The 23,477-nt window shown below is 38.7% G+C and overlaps 1 protein-coding gene across 1 annotated transcript; it reads left to right on the top strand.

Annotated features, from left to right (window-relative positions):
* The first annotated feature begins 11,365 nt into the window (after positions 1-11,365).
* LOC116519623 (alpha-1-antitrypsin-like) lies at positions 11,366-22,358 on the top strand. The gene is made up of 5 exons (XM_032233594.1): positions 11,366-11,472; positions 16,528-17,157; positions 18,060-18,327; positions 20,603-20,750; positions 22,085-22,358. The coding sequence occupies exons 2-5, from the start codon at positions 16,545-16,547 to the stop codon at positions 22,274-22,276; spliced, it is 1,221 nt and encodes a 406-aa protein (XP_032089485.1). The 5' UTR covers positions 11,366-11,472; positions 16,528-16,544; the 3' UTR covers positions 22,277-22,358.
* Positions 22,359-23,477: the final 1,119 nt, after the last annotated feature.

Here is a 23,477-nt window from a genome sequence, read left to right as displayed (position 1 = left end):
AATGAATAGTTTGAGATTACCGAGACTGGGAACTCTTCCCATCCATTTACTTAATTCCTAGCCCCTTATTGGTTGGTGATAATATTTTGCAAAGGTCAGCTAAGCTGTAAATAGATTCCATCACATTTTGCACTTAAATTCCCCTTGCTAATCTACTCCCACTCCCTCATTTAGAGACCATTCAAAATTACAACAGTTGCAGGGGAAAGCTTAGCAATCAATCCTCAAATTTAGAACTGTGATTCTATGATCACGATTGCCATTTGCATGCTACATAACCAGCTTCCGACAAACAGAGTTAATGGAGATCTAGGAATGAAATTGCAAGTAGCAATCACATGATATCTCACCTAATAGGTGTGGTGATTCACTTAAGAACCAAAGCAGAAGTGTAGCTGTAAATCTGTCATGGACATATGACAATTCACATAGCAACCACAGCACTTAACAATGCAGTTTCAAGTCCCAATTGCACTTATTAAATGAGGAATTCCTGCAGTGCTAGCAGCTGAAAAATGTCAAGTTTGAGAAATTAGGAAGGGAATGGTCAAAATATTTTTTAACAATTGTGTTAAAGTGAGCGATTTCTTTGACACTAAGTGTTTGTTATGTGTGGTTGCTCCACTATGAAACTATGTGATTGGGCTCTTCTCCTCTCCTATCCCCTTCTCTCCCTCAGGCTTGCCTCACAGAGGCCTCTCCTATCTTATCCCATTCTCTCCCTGAGTCAAACGCCTTAGCATCAGAACATTTTTCAGGTGGGGAGGGGGAGTAGAATGTCTAAATTGCCAGCCTGCAGGCCAGATGAGTCATGCACTGGCCATGCCCATGCCTAAGTGGCAGTTGGAACAGAGTTCTTTTCAGGTGGGGAGTGGGAGTAGAACATCTACCTCCTTAGCAACAGAGCGTGTTAATAATAATATAAGAAATACTAATGATGTGATGGTCATTTCGAAAAATCCTTTCTTAGTGAGCACCTAGAAGTCAAGAGGTTAGGTGAAAAAGATGAAATGGTGAGTAATTAATTCCTACTTTGGGGAGAATTAATTACTCAGATTACCCCCTGTCTAATCTATGTTTCCCTCCACCCCACAATCGCTACCTTGATTTTCTTTTCTTTTTTCGAACTTCCTAGAAGAAACCTTTTGACATTCGTTTGACCAGAAAAAAAGACTTCTTTATAGATGCAAACACAACAGTGCAGATTGATTTGATGAGACACATGGACTACTATAACATTTTCCGTGAGGTAGAAATTCCTTATAAAGGAGATGTTACGGCATTATTTATTCTACCAGATGAAGGGAAGCTAGAACATGTGGAGGCAGCTTTGGTGACAGAAACCCTGTCTAAATAGACAACCTCTTTGACGTATAAGCAGGGGTGGGTTCCTCCCGGTTCGCACCGGTTCTTGCGAACCTGTTCGTCAGTGAACCCGGAAGTAATTAACTTCCGGGTTCCTAGCTCCTAGCCCCTGTCGCTGGGTGCCTGCGGGGTTTTTCTTTTTAAAAAACGCCTCTCCGGATGATCTTGAAATCCTGCAAGGTTGCTTTGGAAGGGGACAGATAGGCAGATTCCCCCTGCCCCCCTCCCTGGGTGCCTGCAGCCTTAAAGCAAGCGTTTGCATAATAAAGAAAATCTCACGAGCGAGAGAAGTTCTTAATTGCTTTCACTGTTAAGTTTCGGAAGCTTCCAAGGCTACAGGCAATCAGGAATGGGGTGGGGGAATCCCTCGCAGGTTTTCAAGATCATCTGCAGAGGAGTTTTTAAAAAGAAAATGGTCTTCCTGGGAGGGGGAATGGGCTACACTCAGAGGAGCCAGCGCCTGGGGCACCCTGAAACAACGCATCCCCGCCGCCTCGTTCTACTCAGCAAGCGGGGACATCCCGTCTGTGCCCACTTCTGCTGCCACCACCTCCGCTCCCAAACGCAACTGTCAGCTGAGAGCAGGTGACTGAAGCTGCTGCTTGCAGTCATTTACTGCTGCAGATAGATTGTGCCTGTAGCGGGAAGCTCTTCGCCCTGTGAGAGCTCCTCTTTGGTAACATCATCAGTGCTAGAAGGAAGTGGGGTTGGCGGGGGAGGAGGAGAAAGTTAGGACAAAAAAGAAAAAGATAAGGAGGGAGAGGACTGTGGGGTCGTTTGGTGTTCTCTGAACGTGGTGGTTTTTAATTAGTTTAGGGAATTTTTATTTATTTATTGTTTATAGAATGTTTATTACAAGAAATGTTATTCCTTTTTGCAAATGTTTTATTTGTGATGCAATATGTTGCTTTTAAGTGTTTAGACCAGGTTTATGTGTCTCAAAGTGGCTGCTTTTCTATGGGCAGGCCAGGTTTGTTGCAAGGCAGTGTGTTTCACCCTCGTTTAGGTAATTCTGAGGTGGTTGATGGTTCTGTGAGTGCCTGTCCTTTATAATTTTCCACATTGCCTTGATGGTTTTTATTCCAGTGACTTTGTCTTTCCTGTTCTTAGGCTTAGGAAAAAAAAACTGGTTTCATTGGCAGTCTTTTTTTTTGGGGGGGGGGGGGGTTTTTTATTTTTTGGGTGTTTTCCTAGCACTGTCATAGTTTGTGGGTGTGGGTGGGTGTGTAATGTCCCACAGTTATCTATGCATTAATAATGATCTAGTAATATTAATAATATCTAGTAATTAGTAATATCTAGTACTAACATCATCTTGGCCACTCCCAACAGGTCACATGGGTGGCAGGCCACTCCCATCCGGTCATATGGGTGGCAAGCCACTCCCATCTGGTCACATGGGCAGCAAGCCACTCCCACAAAGGAGGCCACGCCCACAGAGTAGGTTCGAACAATTTTTGAAACCCACCCCTGCGTATAAGTAAGTCTTTGCTCAACATTGTTATAATCCCCTTTCTTCTCAATTTTTATTTCTTGAATTGATTTTTTATAAAATCAAACACTTTTATGTCGTACAAACATTATATGCGAGATTGGCCACAAATCCTTCAAGAGTTATTTCTAACAAATTATCAGGTCTATATTAAGCAGAAAAATATTTCTTCGATTCCTTCTAGTTACCTGAAAGGACCAATCTAAATACGACACTAAATGCAGATAGTCCTCAACTTACCATGGTTCATTTAGTGACCATTCAAAGTTACCATGGCACTGAAAAAAGTCTGGGGAATCTGGGGAAGCCAGATTCACTTAACAACTTATCTTGCTAACTTATCAACTGCAGTGATTCACTTAACAATTGTGACAAGAAAGATTGTAAATTGGGGAAAAATTCACTTCACAAATGTCTCACTTAGCAACAGAAAGTTGTGATTGTAAGTCAAGGACTACCTGTATGAGTAAGCACCAAATAATTTTAATTTTAAACATTTATTTAGACCTAAATGAGATATAACTATGGAATCTGTAAAGATGGTATTCTAGATGGTTGACCAACAATTTTGATGACAGTATTTGTGTGGGGAGGGAGGGAGAGAGAGAGGGAGGGAGAGAGAAGGGGGGAGGGGAGGAAGAAGAGAGAGAATGAATAAGGACATACCAACTCTCTCTCTCCTCCCCCCCCCTCTCTCTCTCTCTCTTTCTCTCTCTCTCTCTTTTCTGCCTGCAGCCCTGTCTAAATAAAGGAGCTGAAACTGGTTCAGTGTATCCACATGATTCCTGTAGCGGAATGTTCTTACTTAATTAGTTTTTAATTTATACAGAAAGAGTGATCTCTTTCCTGTAGAACTTTCCCCAACATATTATATGTGAAGCACCTTGGAAAAGAGGCATTGTTAGTTCATTTTGTTATCTATTTTTCTCACTTCATTTTTCTCCTCTTTTTTTCTTCTTAAATAAAATAAGAAAATAATAAATAAATATATTGATGTATGCATACATACATACATACATACATTCCATCTCTACTGCTTTTAAACTTTGAATATAATACGGTGTAAAGGAACTACGGTCACAAAACTGAAAATATAATATTTGGATTGTTTTATCTGTTTTGGTTAACCAGAAATATAAATCTGCACTTTCCTAAATTTAACATTTCGGCATCTTACGACGTCAAAGACTTGTTACAAAGAATGGGAGTGATGGCTGTCTTTAACGACAGTAGTGACTTATCTGGAATCACTGGAGAATGCAATCTGAAGGTTTCAAAAGTATGTATGGGAAAGAGGTTGGTGGCTGGCGTTTTGCCCTTTTCCTTGAATCAAATATTTTCAAAAAAAATCTTTATTCATAAGGCTTTATGCCAAGGAATCTGAAAAAAAGTTAGTCCTAGTCTCCATCTAAGAAAATGTGAAGAACTCATGAGAACGGCTTCTTTTATTGCTTCTTTCTTTCTTCTTTTTCTGCTCAATTCTATCTAATTCTTGGAGACTGTCTGTACAAGTCACTGCAGTTTTAGAAAAGTTTTTTAGAAGGGGTTTGCCATTGCCTCCTTCCTAGGGCTGAGAGAAAGTGGCTGGTCCAAGGCAGTGGTGGGTTCCGGATCCTGTTGCAACCAGTACGGTGCAATAGGGCTGGGTGTCCATGACACGAATGCACATAGCACGTATGCACACGTACATACCTCCTGTGACGCTCCATGACGCCTCCGCAATGCTCCAGTTTCTCAGCGGAGTGTCACGCAAGCGCTATACTCTCCATGCATGTGCACAGAGCCTCGAAGAGCTCAAATACCGGTAAAGAGCATGGGCGGGCGGGTGGGCCCTCCGGAGCACCTCACCAGAACAGTACCCGGTGCTCTCGGAAGACACCGGTACACCTGTACCGGGGTGTACTGGTCGTAACCCACCACTAGTAAAAAGTCACACAGTTGAAATCCAAAGCAGAACTAGAATTCACGGTCTTCTGGTTTCTACTCTGATGCCTTAATCACTATACCAAATTTGCTTTTATTTTATTTTTTAAAAAGTTCTTCTTTCAGGAAGCTCAGCTTTTAGCCTTTTTGTGAGTAATAAGGAATGGAATACAATAAGAGAGTTGGAAGGGACCTCGGAGGTCTTCTAATCCAACCCCCTGCTCAGGAAATAAAATTAGTTCACATTTTAATCATAGCTTCTCCAATTTTACAATTTTAAATCATTCCATGAGCTGAAATCAAGTCATTTCTCTGATAGCAATACAGCTATTTTTTAAAAAAAATACATTTGATACCAATATGCATAAAATGCATAGAATACAGAAATATATTTTTAAGTTGAAAATGAACAATTTAGACAAAGCTTCAAACCAAAAGGGTGGAGTAATATGAAAACAATATAAATTTTATGGCTAACATATTTTTTAAAATGCTCAAATTGACATGGAAAGAGTAGCAGAGATGGGTTCCTACCAGTCCTTTCGGGTCCTTGCGGACCGGTTGGTCAGTGAACCCGGAAGTACTTAACTTCCAGGAACGCCGGCAATGTTCCCTCTAAGGTGCACGGCTGCGCTGCTCATTACCATCAGTCACCCCGTTTTCAGCAAAGCAAGCATGGGAAAGTCCTTTGCAGGCGACTATAACTGGCCACCCGCAAAGGATCTTCCCAGACTTGTTTTGTTGAGCACTGGACAAGGTGAGATGCCGGAATATAGAAAATGATTGTGTCAAACAGAAGAGTTACTTCAAGGATCTTCGGTGAAAAAAAATCCTCAGACAAACATTATTACTATATTCGTCTGTGACTAATGTAAGGATAAACTTTTATTGGTTAAAACTGTTTTCTCTCTACAGGCCATTCATAAAAATATACTGAACATTCATGAGAGTGGTACAGAGGCAGCAGCCATCACTGTTATACAATTTATGCTATGTTCTGCTAAAATCAAACCTTCATTTTTTATCACATTTGACAAACCTTTCCTGATGATAGGTGTGGCTAAGCCAATGGACAGCATCATTTTTATAGGGAGAATTATGAATCCGGCTGAAGGATAAAGATTAGAATATGCCATTCTGTTCAGGTAATGATAAAAATACCTCCTTAAAAGCAATGGGTAATCCGGACTAATAGAAGAGAACCTGCAATTTCTTTATAATTGATCGAAGCCAATTTTTTTGTGAGAAAAGTAAGAAAACATCTTCAAAATGTTTTACAATAAAATGGTTGTTAAGCTGAGTTATCTTGTAGGTTAACCTTTTGTACTACCATTTGAAAATCTGAAGCTAATTTCTACTGTTGGGAAAGGACAATTCTAATTGCCACATCTCAGTACAATATTTTTGAGTTAGAAAATGTCTGGACAATAATGAGCCTTTAAGCACATACAGGTATATGGAGGATGACAGAAGTGTATACATTGTACATAATATGGAAATAAATAACATTTTTGGCTTAAGCATGATGACTCTTTTATATTCAGAAATAAATAACAGCAGATTCCTGTTCTAAATATGATGCTATCAGGAATTACGGTAGGTAGGGATCTTCATAAAATATGTTTTCAAACCAGCATGAAACAGTCTCACAGAAAAGTTTTTGAGGTAACTGTTCCTTTGGAACAAAACTCGAAATAATTTGAATGATCTTTGTACTTTGTATTCTTGCACCACTGTTTTTCACCGCAGAGTTGCAAGAGTGGAAAGGTGGATAATCCCCACTAAATGCTGCTGACAATCCAATATGCAATGAGAACAGAGTTTCACTTTAATTAACTGAAAGATTTCTTTAAATTAACAGTCACACTCCTCAACAGAATTAGAATCCTTGTCACTTTCTTAAATAAATCCTATAGATTGCTGAACCAGCTGATCACAGGCCAAAGACAGTAACACAAACTTAAACATTCCTTTCAATTACTTTGCCTCCTCTCTGAGATTTTGTTGGATGGAACCAGTTAAGTGGTGTGGCAGGCCTGGGTCGCTGCTGGTTCTGCGACCTGCGCCTTAATTCCACTACCAGTACAGCTGAACCAGGGCGAATCAGGAGCAACCTACCTCTGCAATTGATAACTAGCCTAATCAATTAGCAGATATTATTACTCTGCCTGTAAATTGTTTTACTTTCTGTTCAGGCCAGATAATATCAAAATAAAATACAGAATGTATTAATAAAAGATAAAATGCATAACAAATATGATCAACATTTTACATTAAAACAAGAAGGAAAACTTTTGAAAGAATGCCATACTAAGGTGTAGGGGAGTAGAAAAGATAGAAGGGTGGAAAGAGAGGTGGAACAACAGAAGAAAGTATCTTTAGACCAACATAAGCTGACACTTTGCAAATGATACCTTATCATAGAGATTACTTATGGAACGAGCTACCCACAGAGATCCAGACCCTTACCACTCTCCCAGCCTTCCGTAAAGTGACCAAGACCTGGCTGTTCCAGCAGGCCTGGGGCTGCTGATTAAAATCCAGCCCCAAGTGATTGAATGGATGATTTTATTTTAAATAATTGTACTTTTAATATTTTATGTTTTTGCTTTTGTTGTGAGCCGCCCAGAGTCCCTAGGGAGTTGGCGGCATACAAATCTTATTAAAGTTGCAAAGTTGCAAATTACAGGTAGTCCCCATCTTAGAAATATTTGTTCAGCAACAGTTCAAACTTGTGATGGTCTGAGAAAAGGTGATTTACGGCCTATCCTTACACTTACAACTCTCATGCCACTGTCACAGTCATGTGAATACCATTCAGCGGCTTGAGAACCAGATCGCATTTACCACTGATTGCAGCATCCCTTGGTCTCACATTTGCAATTTGTGACTTTTCCAGCAAGCAACTTCAATGAAGAAAGCTGGAGTCACTTAATGACCATGTTATTTGCTTAATGAAATAAACCAAATTTCCAAACCAGATCATTCAAAAAAAGACTATTAAAAAGTTTTTTAAAAGAAAACAAAAAGACAAGAATACACCCTCTCCAGCAACAAAAACCCAGATAAGCAGGGATTAATACCAGACAAACAATCAAGAAGGAAACAATATTTTAATCAAGGCACTACCAGAAAGAAAATCACATCCCCATCAACATTGCCAGGACAAGTTTATAAACAAGGGGCAAACTCTGCCTTCACTAGCACTGAAGACGTTACCTAATCGGGTAATGAAACATCTTAGGCAAACAACCAAGCTCTTGGACCCTACAGTTCAACCCTAAGCTATAAATATTATCTTCTATTGATAAGAAGTCTAGAATGAAAAACAAGGATGGTTGAAAACACTGTGTATAATTATTATAGGGAAGATGTTGGAAGTCAAAAAGTATGTCTGCGTTTATGTGACTAGTTGTAATGTAGAAGCAAGGCAGAATTGTTCAAAGTTGCATCATAAGACATAAAAGGAAATAATAACTTTAAGCTATAAGAAATAGATTATTGTTGGGCATAACAAATATTTTTTAAAGGTAATAATTATTCAATAATGGAAAAGCTTTCCCTGGGAGATGATGGACTCTCCTTCACTGGATCTATTTCAACAGAGCCTAGATGGATATCAGTCAGTGCTCAGTACTGTAATTGTGAATTCTAGTACTGGGCAAGAGATTGGATTAGATGATTTCTTGAAGTGTCTTTTACTTCAAAGTCTTTCCTATCCTGCTCCCTTTGAGATTCCTTTGGACTATCACTAATAGAATTTCTGATGATATAACAAAATTATTTAGGGTTAAGCCCTGCCATTTGTAGATCTTTCAATGTTCTCTATCTTACTTGGAATTCTGTAACTCAGTTGCTAATTATTATTCAACTAAACAAATATCTATGGCTGGTTGAACTGGTATTTGTTCACAGTTATTTGTTCTGCTTTCAATAAATAATCCAGCTGGTTTAAGTTCCTGCGGTCATATGCCTTACCAAATAATATTTTTAAATACAGTTTCTTCATAACATATACGAAAGTGCCTCAAACGTTTCGATCATTTAGCTTCTCCAGTCTGTATTATATAAACTTTTCCAATATTTATAAGATTCTAATTGATTTAATTTCCCAATTGTAGAATGTAGAATGATCGTGGCCCCAAGTCAGTTAAACTAAGTCGTAGCAAATTCATCAACAACATAACCATAACTATTAATCATGATGCTAAATAATGTTTGTATGTTCAGAGTCATCCTAATCTGATTAAGAAACAGGCACAAAATACTCATGCTGCACTAAGGAGCATCTTCTGTACTTCCAATACATTACTGGTATTGCTACTGAAAAACAAAAAAAGGCTACTATTCTTAAAAGGCCTTGGTTTCATCCAGCAGGAACATTCTTATGATTGAATCAGAGGTGGTAGTCAGCTGATCCTGACCAGTTCTGGAGAACCAGTAACGGAAATTTTGAGCAGTTCGGACAACTGGTAAATACCACCTCTGACTGGCCCCGCCCCCATCTATTCTCTGCCTCCTGAGTCCTAGCTGATCGGGAAGGAATGGAGATTTTACAGTATCCTTGCCCTGCCATGCCCACCAAGCCACACCCACCAAACCATGCCACACCCACCAAGCAACACCCACAGAACCGGTAGTAAAAAAAAAATGAATCTCACCACTGAATTGAATATTATAACATCATTTAGACAGGAACTGACTCTCTTCCATTTTCAGAGGAGAAGCTATTGTTCCATGTTTTTGGGATGTCAGAGGAGCAGAAGATTGGAGGCTATTTTTATGACATTTTCCCAGTGTTGTGGAATGGCCTCCTATGAAAAATGTGTTTGAGCCTAACTATAGTCACCTTCCAGAAGACTCTTAAAATGATTTTATTTTGATAGGGTGATCAGTTGTGGGCTGATTCCAAATGCATTCTGAAAATGCATGTCTTCCCATTTTTGATGATAGGGTTTTTATATTTTCAATATTATTGTTATTATAGTTTTTGATGGTGTGAGATTTTGAATGTTAATATATAATTGCAACACACGGAGAGACATAAATTTGCTTTTTTTAAAAATATATAGAAATTAATTCATAAGTGCAGGATTTTCTTCAACTACAGCTTTTTTTTAATTATTTAATAGGAGCCTAATACTTTAGTAGGATTCTAAATATTCCATTTTAAATCTTTGGGTTTCGTGTTGGGGGTGATAAATCTAAAAGAAATACTGTACAATGATTTCTATTCTCTGTTCTAATTGTGATCTAGTTGAAGCATTCTAACTATGGGAAAATTATAATGGAGCATGGAATGTATTGAATTATTTCTTTCTTTTCCATCCTGCCAAATATTTGATGTGAACTAAGCTTTAAAAAAATTGGATCTGTGTTCACTTGCCAAGCAATCTGGCAACCATACAGATAATATTTCTGTGACGAGAAAGTACATGCAAAATGTGTTTATGAGGACTCAGGATTCCTCTTCATTTGTAGGGATTGAGTTTGTTTACATCTATTAAACAAGCAATTATTACACATGCATTGTAGTACGTAGCAGCACATGCAACATGCGTGAATAATTCATTTCTGAACACCCAACTATGTGGGAGTTCAGTTTGTATGAACATGGGCTGCAGATTATGTCCAGTCCTGGGCAGGAAGTTAGGAGAACAATAGAAAGTTTCCTCTTCCATTTAAAAACTATCAAGTCCAAGACAAATAGAAAAATATTAAAAAGGGAGAACAGGAAATGTTTTCTTCCCTGTCAAAAGAACAGAATAATGGTCAGATGGGTAGATCAAATGCATACTGTTTTACTAAACATAGTAAACCTAATGAATTTCCATACCATCATTGTTATCATCATCATCATCATCATCATCATCATCATCATCATCATCATCATCGTGTGTCATGTCTGTATCACACACACATTCCACAAACACCATTTTTACCATTTATTGGGTATGTGGTTCATCCTTTATACCTAAGCAAGTTATGCCTGCCTGCCTGCCTGCCTGCTTGCCTATCTATCTGTCTGTCTGTCTGTCTGCCTGCCTGCCTGCCTGCCTCCTGCCTGCCTACCTTCTATCTATCTATCTATCTATCTATCTATCTATCTATCTATCTATCTATCTATCTATCTATCTATCTATCTATCATCTAATTTCTGTCTAATTGCTATGCCTGCCCATCTCAAGCAAGTAATCCTGGGTCACAAACAAACATAAAACCGTTAAAAACAATTACAGTATAATAAAAATGAAACATATATGGCTGCTGAGAAAAAGCCACCTCAGATATTAATTGTAGCCAGGAAAAAGGACCCTTCAGATCCTCAGGGTCGCAGGATGGGGAACAAAGCCAGATCTTCAAGGACTTACAAACAGCTAACAGGACAGGATGGTCCCTGGTCCTAACTGTTTAACTAGCTATTAGAAAAAAGCATATGGATCTAATTTTTGAAAGCCATACCTATAACCTATCAACAGTAAATGGGTTCCTGAACTTTTCACTTATTTTGATTGCTGAAAAAGCCTTTTTTTGTTTGCCAATCTTTAGGCAATGTTTAAAATAAATATTGCTTTATACCTTTGGTTAATGCTTAAGTATTTCCACACCATTCTGCAATCCGATGTGTATAAATAGCAGAAGAAAAAGGACAAGAGACCTCTTTGAATGAATCAAAGTTCTCCATATATACAGTAAGTAATCTCATGGGGTGGAGGTGCGAGTTTAAAGTTACTGCATTAAGCTTGTTTGTCTTTTCATGTAGTTTACAAAGTTTATAAAGTGGAAGAGACTTCTAATGTTATTTGTAGAAATAATGTTTATAATTTGTAGTCCTATATTTAGAATTCTATAAAATAGCATTTTAATTGCTTATACCATTTCACTACAATAAATACTTGTGCATTAACTGAAAATAAAATATTATTTAAAAAGAAGCAACAAAAAGAGTGAATAGATTTCAAATTTGCATAAACTATTACATGGGGTATATGTGGAGTGTGTGTGTGAGAGAGAGGGAGGGACGGAGGGAGGGGAGAGAGACACACACAGAGAGAGATCTCCCCACTGGTCTCTCTTAGGATACAAAAAAAATGCAATTTTCATTGTAATGCAAATTGAAGCTCTGAACTGGTGTATGTAATAGGAATTCAGATTACCTGATTATTTACAAAGGAAAGTGGCAGAGAAAATTAGTCTTTATTTAGTACATTTTACATCATAAGTCTACATTAAAAACAAAGAAGTGTAGAACTTTTAGATATTAATCGTTAATAAAGAGTATTTACATAGTAAAAGGTTTTATATAAAACTTAAAATTATAGGCAGGAGAGGAAAACTATTTTTATTTGACAAAATATACATACAGAATCTAAAACAGGGGTAGACAACTATGGCAACTGTTAGATACTAGCAACTGTTATAATGGTTTCCACCAAGGTCCTCTGTTCCAGCGGGAACAGAGGTTTAATCTCATTGGTCGAAGGGTCTGACAGCTCCCTATTAAAGGGCTGCTGTCAGACTGAACCTTCGCTGGATTGTACATAGTTGTTCTGTTATAATAAAGAGCTGTTTTAGCCTTTAGTCTGAGTGTTTCTTTCCGTTACCTGATCTAACAGCAACTTTGTGAGCTGTGGACTTCAACTCCCATAAATCCCGAGCCATCATACCTATGCTGGCTCAGGAATTAGGGGAGTGGAAGTTCACCGTTCATAATGTTGCCATAGTTGCCCACCTCTGGTGTAAAGTACTCTGCAGCCAGTGGTGGGATTCAAAAATTTTTACTACCGGTTCTGCGGGTATGGCTTGGTGGGAGTGGCTTGGTGGGAGTAGCTTGGTGGGAGTGGCTTGGTGGGCGTGGTAGGGGAAGAATACTGTAAAAACTCCATTCCCACCCTATTGCAGGAGGAGCATACTGCAAAATGCCCATTCCCTCCCGATCAGCTGGGACTCCGGAGGCAGAGAATAGATGGGGCGGGCCCAGTCACAGGTGGCATTTACTGGTTTTCTGAACTACTCAAAATTTCTGCTGCGACCTCTGTCTGCAACATGTAAAGTTGAAGTAAGGGTCACACAACCCATGGCAGGTTTGTGTGGGTCTCCTCAGAGAGAACCAGTGCTAAGAATGATCCCCATTCCTACTCCAGCCTGTCATTAAACCTTTGCATGAGCTGAGAGAAACTTGTAGTCTTGGCAATTCGTAGAAAGCAAGGCAGCTTTTTTTCTTTTTTTTTTTTGCAAGACAGGAAGTTTTACTTTAAGTACAGTATAAGATGTTCTTTCCCAGTCAGGTTTTTCCCCTTCTTGGTTTTTGCATTACCTACCTCAAAACTGTAGAAAATGACTCTTGATTTTCAGCAATCATTTTTTTGTTTATTTGCTTGTTTATTTATTTCATCAAGCATGAATTAGATAACAGACATAAGTCTACACATGATTATGAATACATGAAATGAATACAAATACAGGGGAATATTAGGATAGGGACGGTAGGCACGCTGGTGTGTTTATGCACCCCCTTAAAGACCTCTCACTCAAATGAGAGATATAAACTGGAGTGGAGAAAATGGATTGACTGTATTCAAAATAAATATGGGACTAAGAAATTCCAGATAGTTTATGACTGAAGAAACAAGGAATGTTATAATCTGTTTAGACTTAGCCTAGCTAAGAGGAGTTAAAGCTCAAATGAAAGATGATACCAACTTTTTTTAAAGTTTATTTTAGAATATCTTTGTTAAAGATTTATACCCTGTATTGGTTCTGGGAAGTCGGGGGGGGGGAGGTTGGGGGGGTGTTGGGGGGGAGGGTAGGGGGGGAGGTAAACATTTGTAAAAGTTTTTTTTTCCTAAAATTTTCAATTAAAAAAAAAAGACCTCGTAGGAATGGGGTGGGGTCGACAGTAGACAGTCTAAGTAGACAGTTTTGGGGTTTGGGTCACATGCTAAATTTTGGAGAAATCCTCAAGGGCTACAAAATAAAAGAGAAGCAGCTCAGGGGTGAAACAGACTTTCTCAGCCTAGGGTAGCAGGACAAGGCAAGATAATAAAGGTGAAATACAGAAAGGTAATAGGGGGAACAGTTTTGCATAGAGAATGGCAATTGTATAGGCCAGTGATGGTTAGCCTTTTTCCCATCACGTGCCAAAAGTGGGAGGAATATGGGAGGGATCGTGCGCAGGGGTAACCACACCCATAATGCTATGCACACAAAAGACACACACCCTCCTCCCCCCTGCCAAAAGTGGAGGGAGTATAGGAGGAATCGTGCGCTATGCATACACAAGACACACCCCCTCCTCCCCCCTGCTTTTGGCACACGATGGAGCCATTTTTTGCCCTCCGCAGGCTCCAGAGGCTTTCTAGGAACTTGGGGAGGTCAAAAAATCCTCCCCCTCCGGAGGAGGCCCTCCCGAGGCTTCAGGAGGCTTCCTTGAAGCCTCCAGAGTGTGAACAATGGCCCTATGGGCAACCAAGAAGTGACTTACAGTTTGCCCATAGGGCTGTTTTTCACCCGCTGGAGGCTTCAGCGAAGCCTCCTGAAGGTTTCAGAGGGCAAAAAGCACCCTATGGGCAACCCGGAAGTCCATTCCCAAACTTCTGATTTGCGCATTGGGTTGTTTTTCAGCCTCCGGAGGGTGAAAAACAGCCTTAAAAGAAGGCCAAAGTCAGCTGTCCAGCATGCGCATGTGCACTGGAGCTGACTGGGCAATGCCTTGCGTGCCCTAACAAGTGGTTCCACGTGCCACCTATGGCACATGTGTCATAGGTTCGCCATCACGGCTCTTTCATTCGGAGTTAAAGCTCAGGCTTTCTCTCTCATCACCCATCTGTAAGGTACATAAGGGAACCAAATATAGGTATGGATTCAGCAGCTGATAAATTGTGAGATGCACTCACAAAACCTGGGGGCCCATATGCAGCATTCATCAGAAAAGGTCAGAGCTTTGTCCAGGTGGCCAACTGCCATTTCTCTTCAATTGAATATGTGTTCTCATCACGACTAACTAAGTGGTGCCTGAAATTTACTCTCATTGATCTAAAAGGCGCTTTTCCTCTAACTGTAATTATTCTGCTTATGATTAAAATAAAATTAAAAAATCCTTGAATAATCGTGCACTTTTAAAGAAGCCCATTAAAATAAAAAGGGAGTATTTCCTTTTTAAAAAAACCCAAACATAGATATGATAGCATATTGTTAAAAAACAATTTGTTGCCCAATCTGCAGCAATGTGAATACATGTGGTCCTGCGGTACTGAGCATTCTATATTGGCAACAAATCTTACAACAATAAAATATAAGGTTTATATTTTATTATCAGGATAATGTTGCTGTGAAACGACAGACTTTTCCAGGGCTCAAGTCACCTGGATGGTCCAATCGGACCTAAACCGTCCCGTAGAGACAGTGATAGGTAGTGGTATATCCTGCTGATCCCAGAGACACCCGCAAAGTCTCTGGTGATCCAGGAAAAAGCCCTCTTGCCGGCAACTTTGAGTCAGCCATTAGGCTGCTGAAACGGCAAACAGCTCTGTAACATAAGGGCAGGAGAGAAGAATGTAATTTGGGGGAGAGTTTTAATTTTCTTTTTCTATTGGAGATAGAACACCCTAAAATTGGAGATTTTATTTAAAAATAAAGACTGATGAGAGAACAAGCGGTGGGCTTAATGCATAATCAATTGAAGGTTTCCTTTTTTTCCCTTTTTACTGCCGGAAGCCAGATTGGACTTTCATTGCAACTTACTTTTTAAAATCGACTGATACTTTACGTTTTCATTTTTTCTCTATTGGACTCTTTGGAAACATTGATATAATTAAGTTTGAACTGTTTAAAAATTGCCCTCTTTTTACCTTTGCTTAATGAATTATTGTATTTTTCTTTTCTCGGCTTTCCTTTTTTTAGGGTTTTTTTTTAAAGGCGGAGTGTAAGAGAAAGACAGCGAATGGGTAACAAGTATTACTGCCACCTAGTGAATTTGAAACAATGTTTTTATTTTTGTATGAATGTTTGAAGAGAAGCTGTTTCCTTGTTCAAGTCTATCTAGTTAAGACTTGGTAGTGAGAGGAACACAGTTGTTTATATAGGTGTCCCTTGTGAAACTTTCAATGTCTGGAAACCTACCTTGAAAGAATAAATAAAAATTTTAAGGGACAGTCCACAGTGACCTTGGAAAGGCTTTCACACTACAAAAGCTTCGAACTCCTTTTCTTTTCTTTTTTCTTTTTTTTCTTTTTTTTTTTGGTGGCAGTATTTACCTTATTCTGCTTTGGAAGCTGTCACTCCTTTCTGTCTTCCTTTTCCTTTTTGAATTTTTGCATTTTTTCTTTTTGAAGCATTTTGCAAATTTGATTTAAGTGGATTGGACCAAGGAACACTTAATTCCCCCCCCCTCTTTCTATCAACAACTTTTGCATTTTCATATTTTCATATTTCTATATTTTTATTTGGGAATTGTTCCCTTATTCTAATTTTTTGATTCTAGTTCAACTTTTTTATTTTCTTACTTTTTCTTTTTTCCTATTTTTAATTGGAACCAATTGGATAAGGACACAAGAGACCAAAGATTTTTACCCTTATGGTTTTTTTATATTATTGTATATTTTTTTGGTTTCTCTTTGAGAAACATCCTTTAATGTGACCTTCAGCTAGAAACCAAAATAATGCAAGACTGTACAGAAAATGAATTTTACAAACACAGTTTATAATAAAATAAAATCCCTCTTCTTTATCCCTATTTTCCTTTGCAGAATAAATTACTGGCAAGATGAACAGAATCATTCATCTGAGCTTGGCCTTGTTGGTGTTTTCCCTTGTCAGCCATGGCCACCATGATGTCGATCATCACCACGATCATCATGACCCCAAAGCTGCTATCAAGATCCAACACAATATTGAACATTTTGCAATTGAACTCTACAAAATACTGGCTGCAAGATCAGATGGAGAGAATGTTGTTTTCTCACCCTGCAGCATTTCTATAGTGCTTTCAGTCCTGTTATTAGGGACAAATTCAAACACGCATGCAGAGATTTTAAAGGGCCTTGATTTTAACATGACAAAAATTCAGGAAGATGAGATCCACCAGGGGTTTCATGAACTTCTCCATCTGATCACACATTCAGAGGAGGATTACAAAGTGGATATCGGACAGGGCCTGTTTTTAAAGGAAGGCATACAACCATTGCAGACATTTTTAGATAAGATTAAGGAATTCTATGAAGCAGAAATCCAAGCCACAAAGTTTCAGGATCCAAAAGAAGCTGAAAAACAGATCAATGATTATATAAAGGAAAAAACACATGGGAAAATTGCAGAACTAGTCAAGGATCTTAACCCAGAAACGGTCTTTGTTCTCACAAACTACATATTCTTTCGAGGTAACCATCACAGAGAAAAGGAATGATTCCCCCACTAAAGGAAATATCCAAAGATGCTCTTTGAGACAGAGTAAAGCTTTTTGAGTTTGGTGAAAGAGGGGTGCAATTGCTCAAATTCAGGGGAAAAAATCCCGTTATTTCTTATCAATACAAAGTACATGCACTGAAAAACTAGTCCAGGATAGAAATTTAAATATATTCTTTACACCTGGTATAACTATTTCACTACTGGGGATTGTACGAAATAGAAACTGTATTTTTTATAACCAAATTACATGGTTTTTCACTTTTGCAGAACTATTTTAGGAATGGTAGTTCCAGTTTTTAAAAGCACCTAAGAGAAAGCCCTCTTACCCAAAATGGCATAACTGATATCTCAGACTAGTGGACATTAATCCTGTTCTTCATATAATTGGATTACAAATGAAACTAAAATGCATCCTTGTAGAGTTTAAAAACAAGAAAAAGAGAAATGGTCTGACTGTTCTAAATAATTCTGATTCATATAAGATCACAGGCTGAACATCTCTCTATCTGAACAGAGTATAAGTCCATAAGGCTGTGCAGAATTTAGAATGGGTGTTTTCTCTTCAACCAAGATTGAAATAAAATGTGTCATGAAAGAAGGTACATGGCCATTTTCTTCTGACAGCAATACAGAAGCTGCATTGCTTCACTGACTAAGCAGCATTTGCTGTGGATGTGCAGAAATAGATCCCAGCTTTGCACGGGTTGGTCAGCATGAGAAAATGAATCCAGAGCATCTTACTAGTTCAATTTTACCACCTCTTTGCCTTAGTAAAGAAGATCACAGCATCTTTCTGAGGGCAAACCTAATTCACCTCATGCACGTTTGATACTCTTATCCAAATATTACTGTGGGTCTTTTTTGTTCTCTTTAGGACACTGGAAGAATCCTTTTAATCCAGAGCTCACAAGGGAAGAGGACTTCTTTGTGGATCACAACACAACTGTCAAAGTCCAAATGATGTATAGGACCGGTTGGTTTTACTCCTATTTTGATAGTCAGCTGTCTTGCACAGTACTGCAGATAGACTACAATGGTACAGCCACCACATTTTTTGTTTTGCCTGATGCTAATAAAGAGAAGGCATTGGATGTGAGTCTGTCAATAGAAACTGTGAACAGATGGGCAAAAAATGTACACAGGTAACACTTCTTTTTACTGCTTCTATATTTCTCCGTAGTTAGTATATTCTTAAAGGGTAACTAAAAAACAATTTAGTGTCCTTGCATTCTGTGCTATGCTCTTCCAAAAGGTTCATCCCTTGATATTGTCTCCCCTGCATGGGAGTGGAAGATTTGCTCACTAATTTGCTCATTCTTAACAACATTACTAATTATTCTTCCTTCCTGTTTGTTTCATGTTACTTCATCCCTTTGCAAAATAGCTCATAACATCAGTTCATCAATTCCAACGACAGCTCTTAATCTAATTAGTTTATGACTATGACTTTTGACTTCCTGCCAGCTTCCCCATTGACTTTATTTTTTAGAAGCTGGCTGTGAAGGTTGCAAATGACAATCACACTACCACAGGACAATCACTCTAAATCACCTCCCCCTCTTTGCTTGTTTAAACAATCTTTCTATACTGTGATGGAGAGAGAGGGATCACACAAGAAATCGCTTTAGGCTAGCTTTCTAAAAGCTTTGCGGACCAGCATGAGGGGGGGAGGGATGCTTCCGCATGAATGGTGGGCAAGCGCATGCAGCCCCATTTGCAGAAGTAGTGGCATGTATGCCTGCTGCTCATACAAATGGAGTTTTGTGCACATGTTCTCCAACCACTCATGCAAGTGGAGCTATGCATATATGTACACTGGCTCGCCACTTCCACGGCTTGGTTCCAAATCGACTGCAATCTGGTCCTGTGTTGCAGCCCAGGGGTTGGGCAATCAGCAGATATGTCCTAATACAGACAGCCCCATATACTAACTACCTTGGACAGTGATAGTGGAAATAAAACAGTAAAAAACAGTGGTAAAAAAAATAGTTTCGGACCAATGCACATGTACCCAAATTTCTGTGCCTGACCAAAATGCACACCAGAACAAGAGTAACATTGTGAGAGCAAAAATCAATACCTACCTGTAATGTATTTCAGTATTATCCAGATGAAAAAGCATACAGGTAGTCCTCAAGTTACAACTGCAATTGGGCTCAAAATTTGTGCTCCTAAGCGAACTGCTATGTTTTGCCACATTTTATGACATTTTTTTGCCACAGTTGTTAAGCAAATCACAGCAGTTATTGGGTTAGTAACATGGTTGTTCGGTGGATCTGGCTTCCCCATAAAATTTGTTAGTCAGAAGTTCACAAAAGGTGATCACATGACTCTAGGACAGGATAACTGTCATAAATCTGAGACAGTAGCCAAATTGAATTTTGATCACGTTACTATGGGGATGCTATCATGGTCATAAGTATGGAAAACAATCATAGGTCACTTTTTTCTGTGCCATTGTAATTTTGAATGGTCACTAAACAATTGTTACAAGGACTTTGTATTAACTATTGGATGAAAGTTCTTCAAGCAAGTGGGAAGTAACGGATGTAATGAAAATGAAACTTGTGTTTTATTTTGGTCTGATAAATATTTATTTAAATTTATTTATTTACTTTTAGTATTTTGTTTGCTTGACCTTCTTATAGGTTGATGTTTTAGCTTAGTTTTAAGCCACCTAGAATCATGTAAAATTGGGCAGCCTATAAATTCATTCATTCAATCAGTCAATCAAATGTGATAATCATTTTGTCAACAACTCCTGTTAGCTCCAGTCAAATATTCTAAACAGATTCACAATGGTTGTTATTATAGCAACTAATACCAAGGATTTCTCTGTTAAAAACTCCGGCATCCATATGGCAATGGTGGCTTTGTAATGTGTGTTCTGTTTGTGTTTGTTTTACTGATTTTAGTAAGTACTAGCCGATAACCTGGCATTGCTGGGTAGTTATTTATAAGGGGAAAATGTCCAGACCAAATGTAATTTCTAATGTTGGATTTTCCCCCTTACCAGAGGGAGCCCCCTTGTGGAGTACTGTGAAGCTGTTACCATGACAACTCCAGTGCACTGCACATTATAAGCCATTTTACAGCAGTACAATAGAAGCCATTTTAAGGCACAACAGGCTGTATCTTAACAGAATACATATCCCGAGGGGTCTTAGGGGTTTCTTATCCCCCACAATATTTTTTTCCCAGAGAGTAAGTCATCTGTGTACCAAGTTTGGTTGAAATTGCTCGAGGCGTTTCAGAATTATGCTGGCATATAAACAGACACACCGAGAGAGAGAGAGAGAGAGAGACAGACAGACAGACAGACAGACAGATAGACAAATGTACGTATATATAAATTACTGGGTGTACTTCTTAACTTCGTGATGTCTAGATTGAAAAAGTCTTTCTGTCTTTCTGAAGGGGTACAGCAAGGGTCTACATTCCCAAGTTTAGCATTTCAGCCACGTACAGCTTAAAGGAACCCCTCTCCCAGCTTGGCATTACTGAAATCTTTACTGATCATGCTGATCTCACTGGAGTCACAGGGGAGCCTTTGAAACTGTCTAAAGTAAGTAAAACTTTTATATTGTTTGCATCATTTCATCCAGGGTTTCAGCAAAATGAATGCATATTTCACAGTAGCAATGTTAATGATGGGGCCAAATGAATAGTCTCACCCTTGCAAAAAAAAACCAAACCTGAATCACAATATATATAAACAGCAAACTTGCCTGACCTATCCATATTTGCAGAGAACTAAATTGTACAGGTTGCTACACAGCTCCAGTTGATGAAATACATAGTTTTGCACAGCACAAAATACATCTAAAACTTTTGTTTGAAAAGACAGAACACAGAACTCTGGAGATCCAATTTAACAATGCAAGAAAATCAGTTGTGGGTCTGGAACGGCTCTGGGCAATATGATTTTGAAAGTTGGAAATGGTGTCCAGAATGGTTATTTTAATCTTCTTCAGTTTGTCAGTAGCTGAATTAGAAGAGGCCTAATAGTAGCCCTGGACAACATTGGACCCAAGAATCCTGACATGTACATGAAGATGCTAAGCTTCAAAGATGGCCATGTCAAATTGTTCTCTATTTTGAAGATGGTGTTGAAAGTGATTTGATTAAAACATGCGTTAGTTATAAACCCTACTTTGTTTAAACCAAAATATTGACCAACAATATTTTCTATTGGAACTTTAAAAACTATTCTTCAATAATGTTTGGTTCCAGTAACAAATGGGGTTTCTTTGGTTCCTTTCCCTCCTTTCTGCCTTGAATGACTATATTTTACCTCTTTCTTTTCACAACGGTTCAATTCAGCATTTTTTAAAGTTGGCAACTTTAAGATGTCTGGACTTCAACTTTCAGAAGTTGTTACCTTTGAAGAACACTGGTTTAAAATCTTTCCTAAGAAGAATCCAGTGAGCACTCACTTCAGCAGTGAATGGGCTAAAATTGGAACAATATCAAATTAACATAGGCCTAGTCCAGTGATGGGATTCAAAAAAATTTACTACCGGTTCTGTGGGTGTGACTTGGTGGGTGTGGCATGTCATGGCTTGGTAGACTGGCTTGGTGGGCATGGCAGGAGAAGGTTATTGTAAAATCTCAATTCCCTCCCCACAACCGGGGAGGAATACTGCAAAATTCTCATTTCCTCCTGACCAGCTGGGACTCGGGAGGCAGAGAATAGATGGGGGTGGGGCCAGTCAGAGATGGTATTTACCGGTTTTCCAAACTACTCAAAATTTTTGCTTCCAGTTCTCCAGAACTGATCAGAACTTGCTGAATACCACCTCTGCCCTAGTAGTGCAAACTCACAGATCAGTGTAACAAGTTGTCATCATTTCGGAAATATATTTCTCTATGCCAAACGTTTTCTTCCTTTCTCCTCAGATTACCCACAAGGCTGTGTTGACTGTTGATGAAACTGGAACTGAGGCAGCAGGAGCTACTGCTGGAGAAGCCATTCCTATGTCATTGCCCCCAACCTTTAGATTTAATCGACCTTTTCTATTTATCATTTCTGAAAGAACGCTCAACACTACATTATTTGTGGCCAAGATAAGCGACCCAACACAGCCGTAAACAAAAACAAAACCCCAGTATGTATTGGAGTTTGAATAGAGTTCAAAAATAAAATATCATTGGAACATGAATTTCAAAGAAAGAGCTGTTGTTTTGTTTTGTTTTTCAAAGGAAAATTAACAAACTTATTTGGTTCCTCTGTGACTCCTCATATGAAATGAGATGGTTTTCAAATAGAAAATAAAATAAATGGGGTGTGCTCAGGTGGATTGTCTGTAGACTGATGATAAAACGGAGTGAAATAGTCCCAAAATATAGAAAGATACATTTCCTTTGATAATCAAGATTAACTAGATCATTTATCAAATGCAATCAGTACACTTCCACTTTTTGTTTTAGCTAAGGTAGCACCAAAGAAACTCAATTTTCTCTGTATTCATCATCTGTTGGGCTCCACAATACAACAGATTATTTTAAATTGGGCAAACCTGGGACGTGGCTCCCCAAGGGTACTTTCGAAAGGATTTTCTTCTTCTCTCAGGAGAGCCTTTGAGGATGAAATTAACATTTTTTTAACATTTCCAACAATTCCTCAAACATCCCACCCTCCATATTCAGATTTAACAAACTTTTAATGTCTTTATATTTTACCACAATGAATTCAATCCCTCTTCTTATTCCACTCTTTGATATCAGGTCCCAAAATAGTCCAGGTCACTTCGAAAATCCCTTATTTTCTTCCTCAGCTCTAGACAAAATGGGGTCAAATCGTAGAAAAGGACCACACCCTCCTTCAATAGCTTTGCTTCAAATTGTTATTATGCTTCTTCTCTCCGTAGGTGGCTTTTACTGTTCCTCTCTGCAAGCGGGTCTATAGTTTGTCAAAAAGTACCAAAGATTGAACCAAAAGTTCAGAATTCAAATGCTAATTATCCAAATTATTCCTTTTATTGTTTGAAATTTCTCCAGTTCCAATTTTATTAATCAATTTCTCCTTGGGCTTGGTATTTAGTTTTTTTTTTCCTTTTTCTTCCCCCCCTCCATATTCCAAGTGACATTTAGCTGCTAGTTTAGCTTTGGGAAAAGAATTTAAGCACCAAAATTAAATTATTTTGTTGTTACATCAGTCAATCTTTCTCCAGTCCCAACACTCCATCAATTACTCTGCTCTTGCACCAGTCTTATTCCGGATGGCCCGGCTCCAGAGCGGTCATTTGAAGATGGCTGCCACCCCCCCCCACCGATCTTTGGAGAGCATTGT

This window comes from Thamnophis elegans, chromosome 1 (assembly GCF_009769535.1).
Source record: "Thamnophis elegans isolate rThaEle1 chromosome 1, rThaEle1.pri, whole genome shotgun sequence".
In the NCBI taxonomy this organism is placed as follows: Eukaryota; Metazoa; Chordata; class Lepidosauria; order Squamata; family Colubridae; genus Thamnophis; species Thamnophis elegans.
The sequence above is the reverse complement of the archived record's forward strand: the minus strand, read 5'-3'. Positions and strand labels throughout refer to the sequence as shown.

Bases quoted from the DNA above. Each gene is read 5' to 3' on its own strand.
- LOC116519623 (XM_032233594.1), top strand. From the start codon at position 16,545: ATGAACAGAATCATTCATCTGAGCTTGGCCTTGTTGGTGTTTTCCCTT. The intron at 17,158-18,059 runs GTAACCATCACA...TGTTCTCTTTAG, and splicing joins AAACTACATATTCTTTCGAG to GACACTGGAAGAATCCTTTT. The intron at 18,328-20,602 runs GTAACACTTCTT...GTCTTTCTGAAG, and splicing joins TGGGCAAAAAATGTACACAG to GGGTACAGCAAGGGTCTACA.